The sequence below is a fragment of the Bos mutus genome, chromosome 22, assembly GCF_027580195.1.
Source record: "Bos mutus isolate GX-2022 chromosome 22, NWIPB_WYAK_1.1, whole genome shotgun sequence".
Taxonomy (NCBI): Eukaryota; Metazoa; Chordata; class Mammalia; order Artiodactyla; family Bovidae; genus Bos; species Bos mutus.
Window position 1 is genome coordinate 68,457,701 of NC_091638.1, and position 18,336 is coordinate 68,476,036.

The 18,336-nt window shown below is 51.9% G+C and overlaps 3 protein-coding genes across 7 annotated transcripts; 2 read left to right on the top strand and 1 right to left on the bottom strand.

The window, feature by feature from the left end:
- The first annotated feature begins 63 nt into the window (after positions 1-63).
- On the top strand, positions 64-4,100 carry TMEM262 (transmembrane protein 262). Its single transcript, XM_005894070.2, has 4 exons — positions 64-965; positions 3,374-3,663; positions 3,769-3,868; positions 3,977-4,100. The coding sequence occupies exons 2-4, from the start codon at positions 3,487-3,489 to the stop codon at positions 4,051-4,053; spliced, it is 354 nt and encodes a 117-aa protein (XP_005894132.1). The 5' UTR covers positions 64-965; positions 3,374-3,486; the 3' UTR covers positions 4,054-4,100.
- ZFPL1 (zinc finger protein like 1) lies at positions 4,101-8,171 on the bottom strand. Of its 5 annotated transcripts, none has more exons than XM_005894068.3 (8): positions 8,002-8,171; positions 7,574-7,683; positions 7,152-7,263; positions 5,835-6,028; positions 5,670-5,742; positions 5,450-5,596; positions 5,085-5,208; positions 4,101-4,574 (listed from the first exon to the last, which is right to left on the bottom strand). In XM_005894068.3, exons 2-8 carry the CDS (start codon positions 7,673-7,675, stop codon positions 4,388-4,390), a joined length of 939 nt encoding a protein of 312 aa, XP_005894130.1. In that variant the 5' UTR covers positions 7,676-7,683; positions 8,002-8,171; the 3' UTR covers positions 4,101-4,387. The 5 variants fall into 5 exon arrangements, with proteins under 5 accessions (XP_005894130.1, XP_070216290.1, XP_070216292.1 ...); XM_070360189.1 differs by having other exon boundaries at positions 7,989-8,171; XM_070360191.1 differs by having other exon boundaries at positions 8,045-8,167.
- A 117-nt stretch (positions 8,172-8,288) lies between these two features.
- CDCA5 (cell division cycle associated 5) lies at positions 8,289-13,811 on the top strand. The gene is made up of 5 exons (XM_070360194.1): positions 8,289-8,430; positions 8,656-8,750; positions 8,824-9,000; positions 11,428-11,865; positions 12,057-13,811. Exons 1-5 carry the CDS (start codon positions 8,385-8,387, stop codon positions 12,135-12,137), a joined length of 837 nt encoding a protein of 278 aa, XP_070216295.1. The 5' UTR covers positions 8,289-8,384; the 3' UTR covers positions 12,138-13,811.
- Positions 13,812-18,336: the final 4,525 nt, after the last annotated feature.

The following is an 18,336-nucleotide window of genomic DNA, read 5'->3' on the forward strand; positions in this document are numbered from 1 at the left end:
CCTCGAGTCCTTCAAGACTAGAGTTCCCCCGCATGTTTTCTCCCCGAGCTCAGAGGTTCCGGGAAAGCCCTGGGTTCCCACCCCCGCACCCCCTCACTCCCTTCTCCAGCTTCTCAGATGGAAGGATTTTGCGAAACTGGTTGGGTCGCTGTCTTCCCGGAAGGAGGACGAGTCGTGGCTTCCACCCTATGTCGCTAGATGCAGGCAGTGGAGGGAGCGCGGGCCAGTGGAGCCAGAGAGCGTGTGCCTGGCATCCTGCCACGGCCTTGTTGAGGGGAGAGGGGGTGGGCAGCAGCTTTTTCCTTCATTCCTAACATCGGGGTACATATTTAACAAGGGGGCTGTGAGGGTTAAATGCATATATTCTCGCCTGGAAAATCCCATGGAGCCTGGCGGGCTACAGTCCATGGCGTCTCAAAGACACGACTTAGGGACTAAAGGACCACCACAGTGCCTCAAGGGAAGTGTCTCTCATGGCCTGGTCCTCTGACGCGCATCAGAATAGCCTTCAGAATTACCTGCGGCGAGTTGTAAAGACTCTGGGCTCCCCTGAGACCTAGCTTCTTTTTTTAAGTCTTTAAGTAATTCTGATGCACTTAAATTTGAGAACTCCTGTATACCCTGAGAAGACACACTTGGTAGATCTTAAGTCACTGATAAGGCTTCCCTGGTGGTTCAGTGGTAAAGAATCTGCCTGCAATGCAGGAGACCTGGGTTCCACCCCTGGGTTGGGAAGATGCCCTGGAGAAGGAAATAGCAAATCACTCCAGTATTCTTGCCTAGGAAATCCTATGGACGGAGGAGTCTGGCCAGGCTACAGCGCATGCACTACTGACAGACTTTGTTTCTTTCAAGTGACTGTTGAAATGCGCTGCCTTGAGGGGTTAGGTGGAGGTGTTGAAGGTAATTCTCAGGTTTCTGATTGGGACAAATGTACAGCTGTTCACTGAAGTAAAGAGCTGAAGGTAAGGAAAGACTTGGGAGTTCAAATTGAGACACTGAGTTTGAATGGATGAAAAAGGAGAAAAGACTTTGTCAGTGTGGTCTTTGAAACATATTATGGGTTGGGTGTCCGGAGTGGAATGGAAACCACTTTATTTATTCTTTGGCGCGGGCAAAACCTAAACCATTTACTATCTTGTTTTTCACAGAAAGTTTGTTGACCCCTAAATCTATGGGATATTCAGAGACTGTCTAAAAAAAAAATATATATATATATATGAAGATTTCAGCTTAAGAAGCTATAATCTTAAGAAAAATGAAGACAAAAGTATAAAGATTTAGATCTACTCCAGGAAATCTATAAACTTAAAAAATCACAGAATACTGTTATGAAAAATTATCCAACAGTTGGAATAAAGACAGTGTAGCATGACCTCCCAGTATCATACTGGGGCATTGTGTCACAAGCCCACCCAAGGACTACTTAATTACCCATATGAAGTTGCTCAGTCGTGTCCGACTCTTTGCGACCCCATGGACTGTAGCCTACCAGTTTCCACCACCCATCGGATTTTCCAAGCAAGAATACTGGAGTGGGTTGCCATTTCCTTAATTACCCATAGAAGTGTACATTTGTTTTTAATCTTGCTATTTAGATAGTGTTGGAGAGATGTGAATCATCTCCAGTGGAAATATCCAGTGGAAAAATAACCTCAAGTTTTTTATTGCCCTGTAGGACATCAACCAATCTTATATCTAGTAATCATGGCCTAACACTCTTCTTTAAATGCCTATCAATACCTAGCTCTTCATGATGCATTACACATGAGTGAGGGGGAAACCCCTTCACTGAAGCGTTAATATATCTTAGTTGTGTTTATTCAAGTATATTTTTAACTTTTAAAATATTTATTTGGTTGTGCCTGGTAATAGCTGTGGCATGTAGGATCTAGTTCCCTGACCAGGGACTGAACCCAGGCCACCTGCATTGGGAATACGGAGTCTTAGCCACTGGACCACCAGGGAAGTCCCATGTTAACTTTTAAAAAATCATATTTTAACAATATGTGTGGCATGATTTTTAAAAATTATGCATGTAGATACATACATGCAGGTGTATGAAGTTACGTCAAGGGACTCAAAAGATGCCCACTCACCAAACTGTTGAAGGGGTTACTTCTGTGGGGGGAGGGGTGTGGAGGAAGAGTCCTCTGTATGCTTGTGTGTCATGCAAGTCTTCCTCAAGAACATACTCTACTTGGATAACTTTTTAAAATGGCATTGAGGTAGGAGACCTAACCAAAAAAAAAAAAAAAAGTTCATCTGTATTCAAATGAAAACTAAAGTGTGAACAAGTATTTCAACAGTGTAAACACAGCGGGGGAACAGACATCACCCCTTCAATGTGTTAAGATGAGGTCTGAGGGTTTTGTGATTAATGACACTGGGCAGCAACCATGGTTGATGGGGTCAGGTTCTAACCTTACTCCTTCCAAAGGCAGGAGATTTCAGATCTTGGCCAGGCCCGGGACCGGACTTCTGGGGCAGTCAGGCAGGAGGAAATGGGGCTGGCCAAGTTCAAAATCAACTTTTTCTACTTTAGTTCCTGGGAGATTGCACGTCCCTCCACACCATTTTGGGCCAGTTTTCGGCCTTATTTTGTTGACAGTCCTGGAGGTATCACAATTTTCTTTTCTTGGCTTCTGTTCTTGCCCATTCCACAGCCTTGGGTAGAACTGGATCTTAGTCTCAGTACCAAGTCCCTTACTGTCTGTGAAAACTTGAGCAGACAATCCCTCTCTGTGCCCCAGGTCTGTGTGTAAAATAGGCTTTGTGCCACCAATCCCAGCTTTCTCCTGGGACTCCTGGCAGAGTAGAGGCGATGGGTGTGAAGATGCTAAGCGTGGGAAGGTAGCAGAGGGGACAGCTGGTCAGCATCATATGTTGGAAGAACATCTAGGAGAAGATGGAAAAGCCAGTTGCTCTTCAGGCCATGCCTGGGAGGTTGTGAGAAGGTCCCTTCCCTTACATCAGGAGTTGGAACAAATACTTGTAGCTTGTGATCCAGCTCAGGCCTGCCCTCACCTGGTCAGATGGGATCACATCTGACCTCTCACGCACCTAAGACATCCTGAGGATCTACATGCCCCTCCCCTTTTCTGGATCCCAGTTCTTCATCTGTGGAACGTGACCACACTACCTCCTGCGTGGACATGTTGCGGACTCAGTGAGAAGACTCACACCACAGCACAAACTGGGATGAGGAGCGCTGTCCCTTCCTCTGCACGATAGGGCCCCCTGCTCTGTACGTTTAGCCCGGCGCCCTCCACCAATTCAGAGCTGCCCTGGCCACCCATGAAACACCCCTGTACTGGCTGGAACCAGCTCATGTTCTAGAATCTTGTTCTCTACAATGTCCTTCTTATTCTAGAATCCCACGGCTATTCCAGACTGGGTGCTCTAGAACCGGAGGGATTGGCTGCTCTTCCTGGACAGTGTCCGCTGCTCAAGCTCTGCCACCCGCCTTGAGTCTGTACTCCTGCCATGATGCGCTGGCGGGACCGTGTGGCTGTGCTCTTCTTCCCACAAGGCATGATTCTCACCATGGCCGCGCTGATGCTCTTCTTCATACACCTGGCTGTCTTTGCCAGCGACGTGCACAACTTCTGGGTCACCTACCGCTACGACCGCATGAGCTTCCGCTACACCGTCGTCCTGATGGTAGGCTGGGGCGGGGGCTCGAGAGGTGGTCTGGGGAGGCCCAGGGGCTGATGGAAACGCCACTGTTGTGTCAGGGGCCACTTTCCCAAGGGATGGGGCCTACAGTTCTCCCAGGTGATCAGCATCTGCTGGGCCGCCATGGGGTCACTCTACGCGGAGATGACATATGACAAGTTTCTTCGCTGCTTTTCCCTGACCATCCTGAGTGAGTAGGGAAGGGACGTGGACTTAGGGGGAGGGGGAAGCTTTGGAACGCAGAGACACAGCAAGGAGGGGGCAGGCAAGGCTGATGGGGGCTCTCTCCTCTGCCCAGTGCTCAACGGGGCCATGTTCTTCAACCGCCTGTCCCTGGAGTTTCTCGCCATCCAGTACCGGGAAGAGAGCCACTGAAGCCTGGGACCCGGGCTGAGAAGGGGGAAGGAAAAGGCTGCTTCGGGTGTTTTAATAAAGTCTATCATTTATTTCCACCTGTTGGCTCCTTTTGGTTGGCGGGAAGAATGGGGAGGGGGGGGAAGCTGCAGACCCAGGAGGAGCAGGTCAAATGCTTGATCCGCAGGGACCCCAGGCCTAGCCTGCAACCACTCTGGTGGACTTGACTTTGGGTCTGGGATCTTAGTGTCTCAGGCTTGAGAGAGAGGAACAGAGAAGGGCCCCCCCAGACAGCCTCCCCTACCCACCTCCTCAGGCCCCCAGGTCCTAGGCTGGCCCAGCCATAGGCAAGGATTCAGGAGGGACCCACACGGATGTGAGGGTTCATGAGTGGGTCCAGGTTGGGGTCGCTGTCAGCAGCAGCCCGGCCCAGGCGAGACATGAGGGCCAGCAGGGCCAGGAAGCCCAGCAGCCCCAGCAGCAGCAGCAGCCCCGCCCGCTGCAGCAGGGTCAGCGGCCGCTTACGGGACCCAGCCCGGCTCCTGGGGGGGTGAGGGGAAAGTCAGGTCAGGCCTTAGGACCCTGGTGGCCCTGTGGCTGGGAGAGGAGTGCCAGCCACGACCCTTGTCTTCTGGCCCCAGTGCCACCAGCCCTGAGCCTTGTTTCCTCAAATGTGCCGTGGGGGCAGAGGGGGCGGCTCATCCCTGAGCCTGCCCGCTACAAGGATGATTGTGCAGCTCAAAGCAGCTGAGGTAACAGCTGTGTTCTGGAAGCCAGAATGTGTCAGGCGTAAGGGGAGTCACAAAGACCGGGGAGGTGTCAGAGCGGGAAGGGGCCTCAAGAGACTGAGTCTGAACCTCATATGCAGCAGGCGAGGAAAGAGCTGGAGAGGGGCAGACCCCAGCCCAGGCCTCCATGCAGGGCCCCAACACCAGGTCCCGTTATTACCCAGGATAGGCCTCCTTTATCATGAAACCGTCCCCCCAGGGCCTCTGGCTCTCACTTCCCCCACTCCCCGTTCCTAGCATCCTGCCCCACATGACCCCGTGTACCTGAGCAGCTGGGCCAGCCACCCCAGGGCTGGCCGGCGCCGGTACTTGTCATCATCACAATCCCGGTGGAGGCCTGGTGCCCGCTCATCATCCCGCGTGTCATACACCTTCCTCGGGGCTGAGGCTGCAGGGGCAGAGCCACCGGCATCCACAGGCTCAGGAAACTGGGCCAGAGAGGGGTGGGGATGGGGGAGGGCAGGAGACCCTGGCCCTTTTCAGCCTGACAGAGCATCTTGGGATCATGGGGAGGTGATGTCTGATGGAACAGGAAGGGTTCTGTGGGTGGGTGGGTGGACTGCCGAGGTCCCTCCGCATACCCACCCCCTATTCTATCCCCCTCTGGCCTGGACAATTCCCCAGCTCACCGTGAGTCAGAGGCTCGGGATTGCCCATGTGGATCACCGTGTGCTGTTCAGGCCGGCTCGGGGAAGCAGGGGGCCGGGGGACTTGGCTGTAGAAGGCTGGGGCAGCAGAAGCGCTGGCTGTCTCTTCCTGTTCGGGGCTACCGCTGGCTATGGGCAGGAAGAGAGCGGTAAGCAGGGTGGGGAGGCAAGGACCCCATTAGCAGTGGAGGCTACCACTTACCATTAAAGCTGGACCAGTCAGAGAACTCAGACGTGTTGAGGGGTTCAGGCTCTGGGCTCACCAGCTCGTCAATCTGGAGGAAAGAACTGATGTCACCAGTCTGCCCGGTGCTGTCCCCACCCACCCCTCTGGCCCAGGTGGGACCCAGGGCAGAAAGATTCTCACCAGAGGAAGACCCAGTCCTGCCCGGGCCCAGTTGACCGTGGCCAGCTTCTCTCTCAGCGCAGAGGCCACAGGGCCAGCCAGGTTGGTTGGAGGGAAGATGGGGCCACTGCAGCTGGGGCACTGGTAGCCAGCAGGTGCTGTGTTTCGGGGGAGCTGAGCAGCACGCTCATTGAGGCAGGCCCAGTGGAACAGATCTTAGAGCCCACAAAGTAGTGGAGGAGAGACATGAGGAAGACTCTTAGGACCCCTAGTCCACTAGCCCACTGCAGAGATATCTGCACACATATGTGTAAGCCCAGGGCTTACACAACCTCCTTCCCAGGTTGATTATATCAGTGTACCTTAAGACTTTGGTCTTCCTGGCCACCACTGTCTGACTAAGACAAGGCAGATGCTACCAGGCTGCCCAGCCCCTAGGGGCTCAGGGTAGGTGAGAAGAATATGCCACCTAACCTCTCCGGGAGTCCTCTCTGGACCTGCACTCATCACAAACTCACTAGGCTAAAAGCTCAAAAGGTTACTAGACATATACACAGGTACCTGTATGCGTGTACATATCCATCGGCACAAATGTACACGTTTATATACATGTAGTCAAACACAAGTGCCATCCCCTATATCCACACTTATGGGCACATTAACTCTCACATACACTCAAGTACGCTAACACCCAAGCATTCACACCCAGGAATTCTGCAAGCCCACAACACGCTCATATGTTCCTGTACAACACTGACCCATTCACTCACCCACAGTACCAATGAACACACTAACAGGTAAAGACACAACGCACATTTAACACATGCATATATAAACACACACTCACAGTGAGAAACATATGTTAAGCTCACTCTTTTACACTAGTTCCTTCAAAAAGTGGAGCTAAGGCTCTTACAGAAGAGTCGGGTCAAGACCATGACACATGCCTCTGCTGACTTCTTTTAACTGACGTCACTGTGGGAAATTCAATTCCTCTCTGTGTAATGTTGGAATTAGAAATGGATCCTGAACGTCTGAGAGCCCCATGCTTTCAGCTCACTACAGGTACAGCCAGCTACTGCTCACAGCCACAACCACACCCGAGAGATTGGCAGGGAGGAAGCTAGGAGCTTAGTTTTTAGGGAAAAACACTAAGGCCTAGAAAGGGAAAGTGACTTGCCTGAGCTCACACAGCAGGTAAGTTACCTAGTGGGACCAGAATCTGAGTTCCAGCCTCCCAAGCTTGAAGGTCTCACTGTCCTGCTGCTTGGGGAGCCGCTGGAAACCAGTCACACTGGTCTTGTCCAGATCCCCACCCCCAAGGTGCCCAGGCCTCACCATAACAGATGAGGCGGGTTGTCTCCCGAGCAGCCAGGGGTATGTTACACAGGCGGCAATTGGGGTTGTAATCGCTATCTTGGAGCCACTGCAGGTAGGACTGGACGATGCACTGAAGTGGGAGAAGGGGGTCACAACTGGAGCCAGGGCTCCACAGCCCATCTCCCCAAGGCCCAGGTGCCTCTTTTTCTGTCATCACAGAGGAGATTCATTCTTTTGTTTGACCAATCAATAAACATTCATTGAGCACATACGTGCCAGACTCTGTCTTAAGCACTGGGGATACAACAGTGAACAAAATAAACTAAGTCCCTGCCCTTGCGGAGCTTCCATTCTAGGGCCGGATCTTTCATAAATTTGGAGGAAAGTCAGTACGGCTTGCCCACCTAGCGCCCTGCTCAGTCTCTACTCTGAACACCCACCTTGGCGTGATTGGCTACCAGGCAGTGCTCGCAGACGTTGACCCGGTGTTCGAAGCAGAACAGGTTGGTCACCTTCCTCTTGGGGCACTTGCAAAGTCCCATAGTCGACCCTGAGGAAAGCGGCACAGTTGGCAGGGAGCCAGGTTCTGCTGACCTCTACACATTTACCAGCCCAGTTTGTTTTCACTTATTAACTTCCCTAGACACCGCTCGTATCCGCCCCAACACCAAACTCCCGCCCACCTTCCCTCTACATTCTGGGCCACGGCCCCTGCATAAATCCCGCCTCCTGAGACACCCGCATTCGTCCCGCATCCCATCCTTGGGCAGGCCCCTCCATCAGTCTCTCCGATACCACCGGCCCCGCCCCCAGAGGTCCCTCCTGAGCCCCACCCCCTCCATGCCCCGCCCCCACCTTCTCCACAGACCCCACTCTCTGTGTTACTAATCGGCTGCGGCACCGGTCCTCACGGGCGCGAGCGCCGGTCCGAAGCGCGGAAGGTCAGACCGCGTTCAGCCAAGCTCTCGCCCAGCTCTCTTCAGCTCACAACGCTCCGATTATCCCTCGGCTGCCACGTCTCTTCCGGGTGCGGCGCGCGCTGATGACGTCAGAGTGACAGTGACCCCTCCCCTGTAGACTCTAGACATGGAGGAGGGTGGAAAAAGGAGTGATCGAAGCTCGCGGACCTCCCCCGTACATCACTTCCGCTTCCTCCCGGGCAAGGCGGGTAATTCGAACGTTTACCTTTCGGGTTGGCGCGCGCTCTGGTGGCGGCACCTGCGGCAGAGGGGATAGAGACCAAAGCTAGACATGTCCGAGAGACGAACCCGGTCCGGAGGGGCCGTCCAGTGCCCCGGTGAGCGGAGGGGGGCGCGCGGGAAAGGGGGTTAAGCCGTTTGAGGGACGCAGTTCGGTGAGGAACGCCACCCCACCCCCCCGCCCTCGAAGGCTCTCTCGTCTCCTGGCCAGGAAGGCGCCCCCAAAGGGCCTGTTTGGGAATATTCTCTCTCTTTCTTCAGAACCTGTTGTCTAGACTCTGAGGCCGAGTCCTCCCCTACCTCCTAAATTTTTCTGATTGCAGGACCCAGCGCCCCAACTCCCACTCGGTCTCTGCGGAGGTCCCAGCGGAAATCAGGCTCTGATCTCCCAAACACCCTTGCGGAAGTCTGTCCTAAGGTGAGCCTCAGGTTCCTCCTGCTCTGGAAGCCTCTGGGCTAATAGAGACCTCATGTTCACTCCTCTTCTCCAGGCGCCTCAGGAGGCTCCAGTCAGAAAACCCATCGTCTTGAAGAAGATCGTGGCCCATACTGTAGAGGTGAGGGCTGAGAGAGGAGTTGTAGGTGGAGAGCCAGGATCGGGAGTCGGCTGTGTGATCAACTCGTCTCCACAGATCCCATCCATTAACTCTCCTCGAAGAAGCCCCCGGGTAAGTTCATTTTCATTTCTTAGTTAAGGGGAATCCAGGACAGACACTCTAGAGCTGGGGCGGGATATAATGGCTGCTCATGTCTCGTGGCTCCGCTGGTAAAGAATCCGCCTGCAATGCGGGAGACCTGGGTTCAATTCGTGGGTTGGGAAGATCCCCTGGCAAAGGGAAAGGCTACCCACTCCAGTATTCTGGCCTGAAGAATTCCATGGACTGTATAGTCCATGGAGTCACGAAGAGTTGGACACAACTGAGCAACTTTCACTTACTCACTCATGTCTGCCCAGGGAGTTGTTTTTGCTGTATTTTGAAACAATTTGCCTTTGGACACCTGCATATGTTGCCAGGCTTGCTTACTTCTTACACACTTGGTGCGTTTAATGCCCTGGTATTCTCTACCATTTTCCTTTTAAAGTTGAGCTGGGTCTTACTACTCTTTTTTTCTTTTTAGCCTCTTTTTCTCAGTAACTTATAATGTCTTGAACTGTTTTAGCCGAAGTTATTGTTAAAGGTGTCTCATTCGCAGAAGATCTGTACGTGAAGATATAATGAATGAGAAATGTTACCTGCCTTTGAGTAGCTCACGAGGCTTGTAGTCAACTGGGGAGAAAAACAAGTGATAACACAGTATGCTGAGGACTGTAATAAAGAAAGTAGTAGATGCTGTAAAGATACCTAACCCAGATCAGGTAGCTCAGGGAACGTTTCACAGAGGTGTTTGAACTGAGTCTTTGAAGACAAGTTAGCAGTGCTCCAGGCGAAGGAAGCTGTGCTTGTAGACGCCTGGAGTCCACAAGGAAATGCGCAGTTTCAGGAAGAGCACTTTTGGTGCGTCTGCAGTAGACCTTGTCAGGAGAGGGAGTGTGCTGAGCCGGAGCAGATCCTGATGAACTTGGACTTCATCCTTCGTTCTGTGGGCAGCTTTGGAGAGTCTCAAGGTAGTGACTGAGGCAGCCTTGGGTGTTATAGAAAGATCCTTCTTGGGTCTGGTTGGAGAATGGGTTGGAGAAAGCCTTCTGGGGACTCCAAGACCAAGTAGAAGGACATCAGAGGAGTCCTAAAGTGAGACATTGGGTGCATGAAGTAAGGTAAAAGCAGAGCGTTGCTGGAGTACTGCTGGAGAGCCCCATCACACAGGACTCAGCTCAAAGGATACCTCCTCCCGGAAGCCTTCCCGATAGGCCTTATGAATAGCCAAGAATACTTTGTTTGTCTTGAGGGCAGGCTTCTGTCTCCCTGACGGTGGCCATTCTTATTGGTTGAATGATCGATTCATGAGATATTGGACCAAAAAAATGTGCAAGGACTTGGATGGCTGTAGGGACTGACAGAGTGGTAGTCTGGGTGACCCTCCTTTTGTTCAGCATCCCTTTTACTAAGACTGATGGGATAGATTCCCCAGAGCCTAGAGCCAGGAAATGTCTCATGATAACGTAATTCTTTTAAACCACAAGGGTCACTAAATTTGTCCTGTTTCTCACCTTAGTTATCAGAAAGCTCAGTGTCAAGTTTTGTGAAAGTCAGTTGAGTCTTTATGTATTGAACACCTACTCCATGCAGGGCTCTGCTGAAGGTGCTGGGCGTAGGCCAGGTCAACCAGACAGGTGAAGACACCTGCTCACGTGTGACATGCACATTCTAGCTGAGGTCTCAGCCAACCAGCAAACAGTCAAAATCAGGTAGTGATCTCGCTGGCCAGGAAAGGGGTGACAGGCAGAGGTAAGGAGGGGCTGGCCTCCGTTCCATGGTAAAGGACCATCTCTCTGAGGAAGCAGCTCTAGAGCTGAGACTGGAATTATGAGAAACCAGTGTGTGAACATCTTAATACACATGTCAGATTAAGCATTTTCCTGTTCACAACCTTGCCATGGCTCCCTGGGCCTCCCCTTGAATAGTGGCCTGCAAAACATGCCCTAAAACACCCGCGTTACCTCTCGAATCCCATCATCAGTTCCTCGGCTCACTCCCTCTCACTTCACCCTCACTGCCCTTCTTGTTCCTTGACCCTGACTGGCACAGTTTCACCTCAGGACTTTGCACTTTCTGTTCTCTGCCTAGGACAGTTCTCTGGATGACTGACTCCTTTGCTTCCTTCAAGTGCTACCTGTATCTCGGTGAGGCCTACATTGACCTACACCTATCCCGTGCACCCCATGTACACTCCATCCTGTTCTGTTTTTTTCCCAAGGTGCTTAGCACCTCTAACATGTGACACGATTCCCCCTGTGTCTTTTTTCCCACTAGAATGGAAGCCCTGTGGAAACAGGTGTGTATTCTTTGTTTTCTTCCCTGCTGTCTTCCCAGTGCCTGGCAGGTGACCAAAAAGGACTTAGTGACTGGATGGACATTTTAGATCCTTGGGCCTTTCTTGAAGTCAGTAACACAGTTAAATAACTGGGAGGCATTCTCTCTTCTGTCCTGCTACAGATCGCTTCTTTATTGGAGAAAGAAAACAACCCTCCTAGCAAGAAGCTTACTAAGGAGGACCTCTTCCAGACCTGCAGTGTCCCTGTCACCGCCCCCTCCACTCCTGTGCTATGCCCCGTGAATGCTGAGTCCAACTCCTGGAAAGGAGACTTGGACGCCAGAGACTTGGAAATGTCAAAGAAGGTCAGGCGCTCGTACAGCCGCCTGGAGACTTTGGGCTCTGCGTCCACCTCCACCCCAGGCCGCCAGTCCTGCTTTGGCTTTGAGGGGCTGCTGGCAGCTGAAGACTTGGCTGGAGTCTCGCCAGTGGTGGATTCAAAGTTAGCTGAGGTCCCCAGGGTTTCTGTGAAGCCCTGGGCCCCAGACACAACTCTCCCTGGAATCTCCCCTCTGGTTGTGAAAGAGAAACGAAAGAAGAAAAAGGTGCCGGAGATCTTGGTGAGTGAGGGGCAGGGGTCTTCCTCTGCTACCACTCCAGACACACGGGGAGACACATCAGGACACGGGCAGGGCAGGGGCTCAGCCCTGGCTATTGTGGTGGAAAGGCAGTGCCTGCAGAGTATGGGTGGAGACGCACAGCTGACGTGCCCCCTTCGCCACTCACTTGCCCTCCATTTCTCTTCCCCCAGAAATCGGAGCTGGATGAATGGGCCGCGGCCATGAATGCTGAGTTTGAAGCCGCTGAGCGCTTTGATCTCCTGGTTGAATGAGATGAAGTGGGGGTGTCCCTGGCCAGACTCTGCCCTCCTCCTGTTGTACATAGTTCCCTCTCCTTGTGGAAAAGACGCTTGGGGTCCCCTGCCCTGGTCTTGTTCCCCACGCATGTGCTGTTGCTGCACGTGGGGCCTGTCCTCTGGGGGTTGGTGCAGCGGCGGCAGCCATCCGAGCTTCCAGAAGGGGGACCTCCCTGGCTCAGCATCGCATTGGTGTCCCGTCTGTCGTCAGTGACCTACCATCCTCTCCCCCCACCTCCCAGAGTATCCCAGCCAATTTCCAGTCAGGCCACAGACTAGGGAGCAGGCATCACTGGCCCAGCCAGAGGAGGTTAAAGGGCTGGGGGTCGGGGGGAGAGAGGGCACCTCTCTGCTCCTATGGGGAAGTGCCGCTCTTCTGCACCAGCCCACCGGAGACAGGTGCGGGGGCCATGGCCAGCCTCTGGCTTTCTCTACTGAGTCATCTCTGCTGGGGCTTGGTTCCCCTCCTTGAGCCCATCTAGGTAGTGAAGCTTGGGTTTCCTCTTAGATTCTGTAGATGGTCCGGGAGCACTGAACCCATGGATTGGAGAAGTACTATCTGTGAGGAAGAATCTGGACCCTGGGCCTATAGAGTCTTTTTTGTAGGAGAGAGGGAGGCCTTGGTTGCGTCTCAGACGGTAAATGTCTACTACAAGGAAGCTGTATTTTATAGTTCTATGTGTTGCTGCTGAGATGTTGGGTTAAATGCAGGCTGATGGAGCAACGGCTGCTTGAGGTGAAGAAGGTGTCTCGAGAAAACGTAGAACCTGAGGCTCAGGGATTCTGGGGCGATGCCTGCAGTGGCCCGGGAAGGGGCCCATGGCTGAAGGCGCCTGCTCTTGTTACTCATACCTGTTTTTTACAAAGTGTACAGTCTACTCAGCTCTAGAAGAAAAACTTTGGGGTTGTATGGTCCTGGTGACCTTAGTGTTTTGTAAAGTTCTAGGAAGCTTTCCTCACGTGCCAGAAAGGGGCCAGGTTGAGAGCAGCTTTAACTTTCAGCTTCCTTAGCGTCCTCTCACACGAGGACCCTGCCTGAGGTAGGTACTAGGAGTTGAGCTCGGGGGAGGAAGGGGTCATCTCATTGTCTCTGGTGAGCCGCATGCCCCCTCCCTTGTTTCTCTTTTCTCAATGTTGGTAAAAGGTGAGCTTGCAATGGCTGCCCAACCACAGCTTCCGCTGTAGCCCAGGCCACTGTACCTTTTGATGATTATGGATTCATGGAAGTAGAAGCTAAGAGGAGTGCAGAGGGGCTAGTGGATAGCAGAGGACATCAGGGAAGATGAGTGTTTGCTTGGTTAGGGTCCCTTAAATGGCACAGGCCTGGTGGGTATCAATTAGGCTCTGCAAGGCTGAGGAGCCCTAGGCTACCTGTCCGGTGCTTCATGCTTTGTCACGCAAGCCCCTTTGCCAGGGTGAACCCAGACGCCCTTGAACTGGACTGTACCTGGAGAGTTGTCCTCGCTGACTGGCAGGACAACTCCTGGGAAATGTCTTTGTCCTGAAAGCCGGAAGTCACCAGATGATGTTCAGTTGATGTTGTTACTACAGACTTTTCTCTGTCCCTGAAAAACTAAGAATAGAGTTGAAGAGAAAACTGGGACTTCTTTTCAAAATTAAAACAAACAAAAAAAGTTTCTGCCTGTTCATAGACTCTTTTCTTTTGTTGGCTCAAAGCAGAGCTGAGGGTGTGGGACCCAGGAAACCATGCTTTCTTTGGGCTGCTTGTCTGTTTTTAAGGGGGACTGCCAGCCTGGCTTCCAGTAGCCCTGTGGTAGATCACTCCCACCCCCAGGTCTGTGTTTTCTGTCCAGTCCTCCAAGAAGGGGAGCCCCATACCCTCATGTCCCAGCAGGAAAGAAGTCGGGCTGGGGTGAGGCTGCTAAGAGCTCCACTCTTAGCACCTGGGCACCAACCCTCCACCCCTTCCTGAGTCCAGCTCTTACCCTGCTTCCTCTTCCTGACAGATTCCTGTGAAGGAGCCAGTTCCTCACTGGCTCAGCCTGGGTGCTCGACAGCAGTGGGTGCAGAATGCCCTGGGGAGCTAGTCAAAGCTGTGATTCCCAGGAATTCTCCCACCAGGCCAGAGGAGGCCCAGGGACATAAATGCATCTTTATGCAGGTGGCACACCCACTCCCTTTCCTCATCCTTTCTATGCTTGCTCTTGCCTCCTCGTTTTTAGAGTAAATGCGCCACCTCCTTGCTCAAGACTGCCTAGGTGTTTTTTTGTTTTTTTTTTTTTGCTATACTGAGTCTTCCTTGCAGCTTGCAGGCTTCTTTAATTGCAGTGCACAGGCTCTCTAGTTGTGGTCTGTGGGTTTAGTTGCCCAGCGGCATGTGGGATCTTAGTTCCCTGACCAGGGATCGAACCTGCATCCCCTGCATTGGAAGGTGGATTCTTAACCACTCCACTACCAGGGAAGTCTCAAGATTTTACTAGTCTTTATCTCCAAACCATACGTCTCTACTGAGCTCAAACTGGAATCTAGAACTGTCTTCTAAAACTATCTGAACTCAGAAGTCATCTCAAATTCAGCTCATCCACCAACGTGTCTTTTTCTGTGCTCCTGTTATTATCAATACCACCTGCTGACCCAGTCACACAGCCAGGAACCTGGGGTCATCTGTAGGTCTACCCTCTCCTTCACCCCATCCCATCAGCCAAAACCTCCTCAACACCCCTCCATCCCACCACTATGGCCCCTGGACATTTGCCCTGGCCTCCTAGTGGATCTCCTTAGAATGAGTTCTAAGAGACAAAATATGATGCTGTTTCTCTCCTGCTTAAAACCCTTTGATACAATAATCCCACACGTTATCTGACTCAGTCCTTAACAACAGCCCTGTGTATTATGTGGATTTCTGTCCACTGTACCATCAGGCAAGTCCAGAGTGGTGGTTTGGTTTTTTTTTTTAATTTATTGTGACAAAGTACATAACATAAAATTTACCATTTTAAGCATCTTAAGTGTACAGTTTGGTAGCATTAAACACACTCACCATGCTGTGCAGCCATCACCATCATTCATCTCTAGAACCTTTTCATCCTCCCAAAGTGAAACTGTCCCTGTTAGACAGTAAGTAATTCCCTATTCCCTATTGCCTCAGCTTCTGGCACCCACCATCCTACTTTCTGTCCATGAGGAGCCAGAGAATGTTTGCCCTTTTGTGTCTCATTTCTTTCTTAAAAGTTTTTGAAACTTTATTTTTACTTTGGCTGCACTGGGTCTTCACTGTGCCACTCTGGCTTAGGTGCCCTGTGGCACACGGGATCTTACATTGGAAGGTGGATTCTTAACCACTGAATCACCAGCAACATTCCTTTATGTCTCATTTCACTTACCCTGTTTTCAAGGTTCATCCATGTGACAGCATGTGTCAGAATCAATTCCTTTTGAAGACTGGATAATATTCCATCGTACCTATTGTATATAACAAAAATGTATATTGATACAATTCACTTCTGGGTACAATATCCAAAAGAAGTGAAAGCAGGGTCTCAAGATTTATGCCACCCGTGTTCATAGGAACATTATTCACAGTTGCCAAAAGTTGGAAATAGCACAAATAACCATCGATGGATGAATGGATAAAATGTAATATATACATTTTTGTATATTCTATTGTACCTCTAAGTACACGAGTTTGATCTTTGGTCCAGGAATATCCCACATGCTGCAGAGCAACTAAGCCAGTGTGTTACAGCTGCCTAGCCTGTGCTCTAGAGCCCACGAGCTACACTGAGCCCGTGTGCAGCTGCTAGCCCATGTGCTTAGAGCCTGTGCTCTGCGAAAGAGAAGCCACCGCAATGAGAAGCCCACAATGAAGAGTAGCCCCTGCTCGCTGCAACTTGAGAAAGCCTGCGTGCAGCAACAAAGACCCAGCACAACCCCCCCAAAAATAAAAGCAGCCATGAGAAAAACACCCTTTGATGCCTTCCCATTGTCCATGCAGTCGTGTAATGGATGTTATCAGGTTTTGGCTGCCGAGAGTGTCAACCCCTACAAATGGCCCAATAGCAAGACCTGCTTTTCTCCTTGGGCATGAAGGGGTCAGATACTTGCTTGCCCTGATCCCAGTGACCAGAACATGCGCATCTGACCTGAGTTAACCAGTCAGACTGCATGAGGACCTGGACCGAGGACCAGGAGGAGAGGGAAGGATTGTTGAGGATGCAGTGAGGTGAAGGCCTCACAGGCCCGGTGGCAGCCCTGGACCTCTGTGGTCCAGTGTGGAGATGACAGAGCACTCCGGTTGGGTCCTGTGGTGGGGTCCTCATGTGGTTCTGGCAGCCAGCATCCCACATCTCCGGCCCTTTGAGTCTTCCTCAGAGTTCCGTGACTCCCCAGTATCCTTCCTTGTTTGCTCAAATTACCCAGTGCTGTTTTCTCTTATTTGCAACCCAGAGCCCTGCTGGTCCAGACTGCTTGCTGGCACTCATGAGGACTCCAGGGTGAGGCTGCTGGCCAGGTCTCCAGTGTAGGGTCCAGAGACCCAGCGCAGGCCTTGAGCTGCTGCAAGGTCCTCACCTGCTGAGTTCCGCCTTGATTAGGTGTGGCTTTGGCTCAAGTGTCACATCTGCTCAGTCTTTCCTACCCGCCTGTCCCAAGGGTTCAATCCCTGATCCAGGAGGATCCCACGTGCCCCGGGCAACTAACCCCCTGGGCCACAACTACTGAGCCCACGGGCCCTAGAGCCTGTGCTCCACGACGAGAGACGCTACCACAATGAGAAGCTCGTGCACCGCAACTGGAGAGTAGCCCCCACTCATTGCAACTAGAGGATAGCCCATGAAGCAACAAAGACCCAAAACAGCCAAATATAAATAAATAAACATTAAAAAAAAAAAACTATAGGCTTCCCAGATATCAGAAAATAGAGCATTCCTGTGAAACCTTTTGTAAACCGAAATGGTGTAAAGTGAAGCAGTTACCTTAGGACACAACAGCTTGCTAACAGAGGCATAGCATAAATCGAGGTGGAGCACAGATGCTCACGGTGCTGCGATGGGTGCAGTTTCTGGTGGAGTTGCTTGGCAGGGCTATTCTGGCTGCTTGGAGTGCAAGCTGCCTCCAAAACTGCTCCCTGCAAAACCAACGCTGAACGCTGTTTTTGCTGCTTACCTTTTCTCCTAAAAATGAGAATTTTCTCCAGTTTCCTAAAACTGAAAATTTCTTTCAGTTAGCAAGAACAGGTGCTAGTGTTAGGTCTTTTCATAAAAGCAAGTGGCATAAAGTGAACTTTGGAAAAGTGGGGAATAGCTGTCCCCATCTTGTCGTTTTGATGAGAATGAGAGGAAATGATATGAGTAAAGTGCATAGTACATGATAAGTACTCAGTGAACAATAGTTATTTACAGGTAGACCTGACCACGCCCACCTTTCTAACTCTCCAGACCATGTGCAGACCCCTCGCAGCACCTTAAAGCTCGCAGTCTGTCTGTTGGACACACACATTTACACGGTAGTCTGAGCTCTGAGGGTGGAGGCGGAAGCAGTCGTATTTAGCTCTCCTCCCAGCGTCCAGGCACATGAGGGATGAAGAGGGGTGATGCTTTCCTCCAGCCTGGCCCATGGCAGCTCACAGCCTCCTGGAGAGCTTTGAGCACCCTGGAGGAAAGAGAGGGCCAGGGTGAGTCGAAAGCAGTGGCACCTGGGTGGCCTGAGGCAAGCATGAGCCCTCAGCACCCCCCACCCCCAGTACGAATCCTGGACCCAACCACAGGGTTCACACTGATCCCCATGGCCCTGGGTGTAGACTTCACTCTCGCACAGGACAGCTCCCTACCCAGCCCCCACCCCTCCCCCGCCTCTGAGTCCTGAGTCCTGAGCCCCTGTGACCTGCCACCTCTTCACGCTTGAATGAAGAGGCTTGAAGGCCTTGGCTTGAATGGTCCTGAGAAGGCTGCCTTCCCCACTCCCACCGCCAGCCCATGTGCTCCCACCACGTGACTGGCAAGTTGCCAAACTCTGACAGCCATCAGACTGGAACTCAGAAAGCCCTGGTTCTGAACCCCACCTTTGTCTTCTGAGACCACAGCCAAGTTACTTAGCCTCTTCGAGTCTCGCTTTTCTCTTATGAAAAGTGGAGCTGATTCCACCTCTATGACTGAGTTGCTCTGGTCAACTGGTTGTCCAGGTTGATGGTCACACGCATAGCTCCTGGTAGAATATG

What these genes read in the sequence shown, in the direction of transcription:
- CDCA5 (XM_070360194.1), top strand. Translation starts at nt 8,385, where the DNA reads ATGTCCGAGAGACGAACCCGGTCCGGAGGGGCCGTCCAGTGCCCCG. An exon ending in AGGGGCCGTCCAGTGCCCCG is followed by an intron (nt 8,431 to 8,655) that starts GTGAGCGGAGGG and finishes TTCTGATTGCAG; the next exon opens with GACCCAGCGCCCCAACTCCC. An exon ending in AAAAGGTGCCGGAGATCTTG is followed by an intron (nt 11,866 to 12,056) that starts GTGAGTGAGGGG and finishes CTCTTCCCCCAG; the next exon opens with AAATCGGAGCTGGATGAATG.
- ZFPL1 (XM_005894068.3), bottom strand. Translation starts at nt 7,675, where the DNA reads ATGGGACTTTGCAAGTGCCCCAAGAGGAAGGTGACCAACCTGTTCTGC. An exon ending in TCCCGAGCCTCTGACTCACG is followed by an intron (nt 5,209 to 5,449) that starts GTGAGCTGGGGA and finishes CTGCCCCTGCAG; the next exon opens with CCTCAGCCCCGAGGAAGGTG. An exon ending in TGGCTGGCCCAGCTGCTCAG is followed by an intron (nt 4,575 to 5,084) that starts GTACACGGGGTC and finishes TCACCCCCCCAG; the next exon opens with GAGCCGGGCTGGGTCCCGTA.
- TMEM262 (XM_005894070.2), top strand. Translation starts at nt 3,487, where the DNA reads ATGATGCGCTGGCGGGACCGTGTGGCTGTGCTCTTCTTCCCACAAGGC. An exon ending in GCTACACCGTCGTCCTGATG is followed by an intron (nt 3,664 to 3,768) that starts GTAGGCTGGGGC and finishes TGGGGCCTACAG; the next exon opens with TTCTCCCAGGTGATCAGCAT. An exon ending in CTTTTCCCTGACCATCCTGA is followed by an intron (nt 3,869 to 3,976) that starts GTGAGTAGGGAA and finishes TCCTCTGCCCAG; the next exon opens with TGCTCAACGGGGCCATGTTC.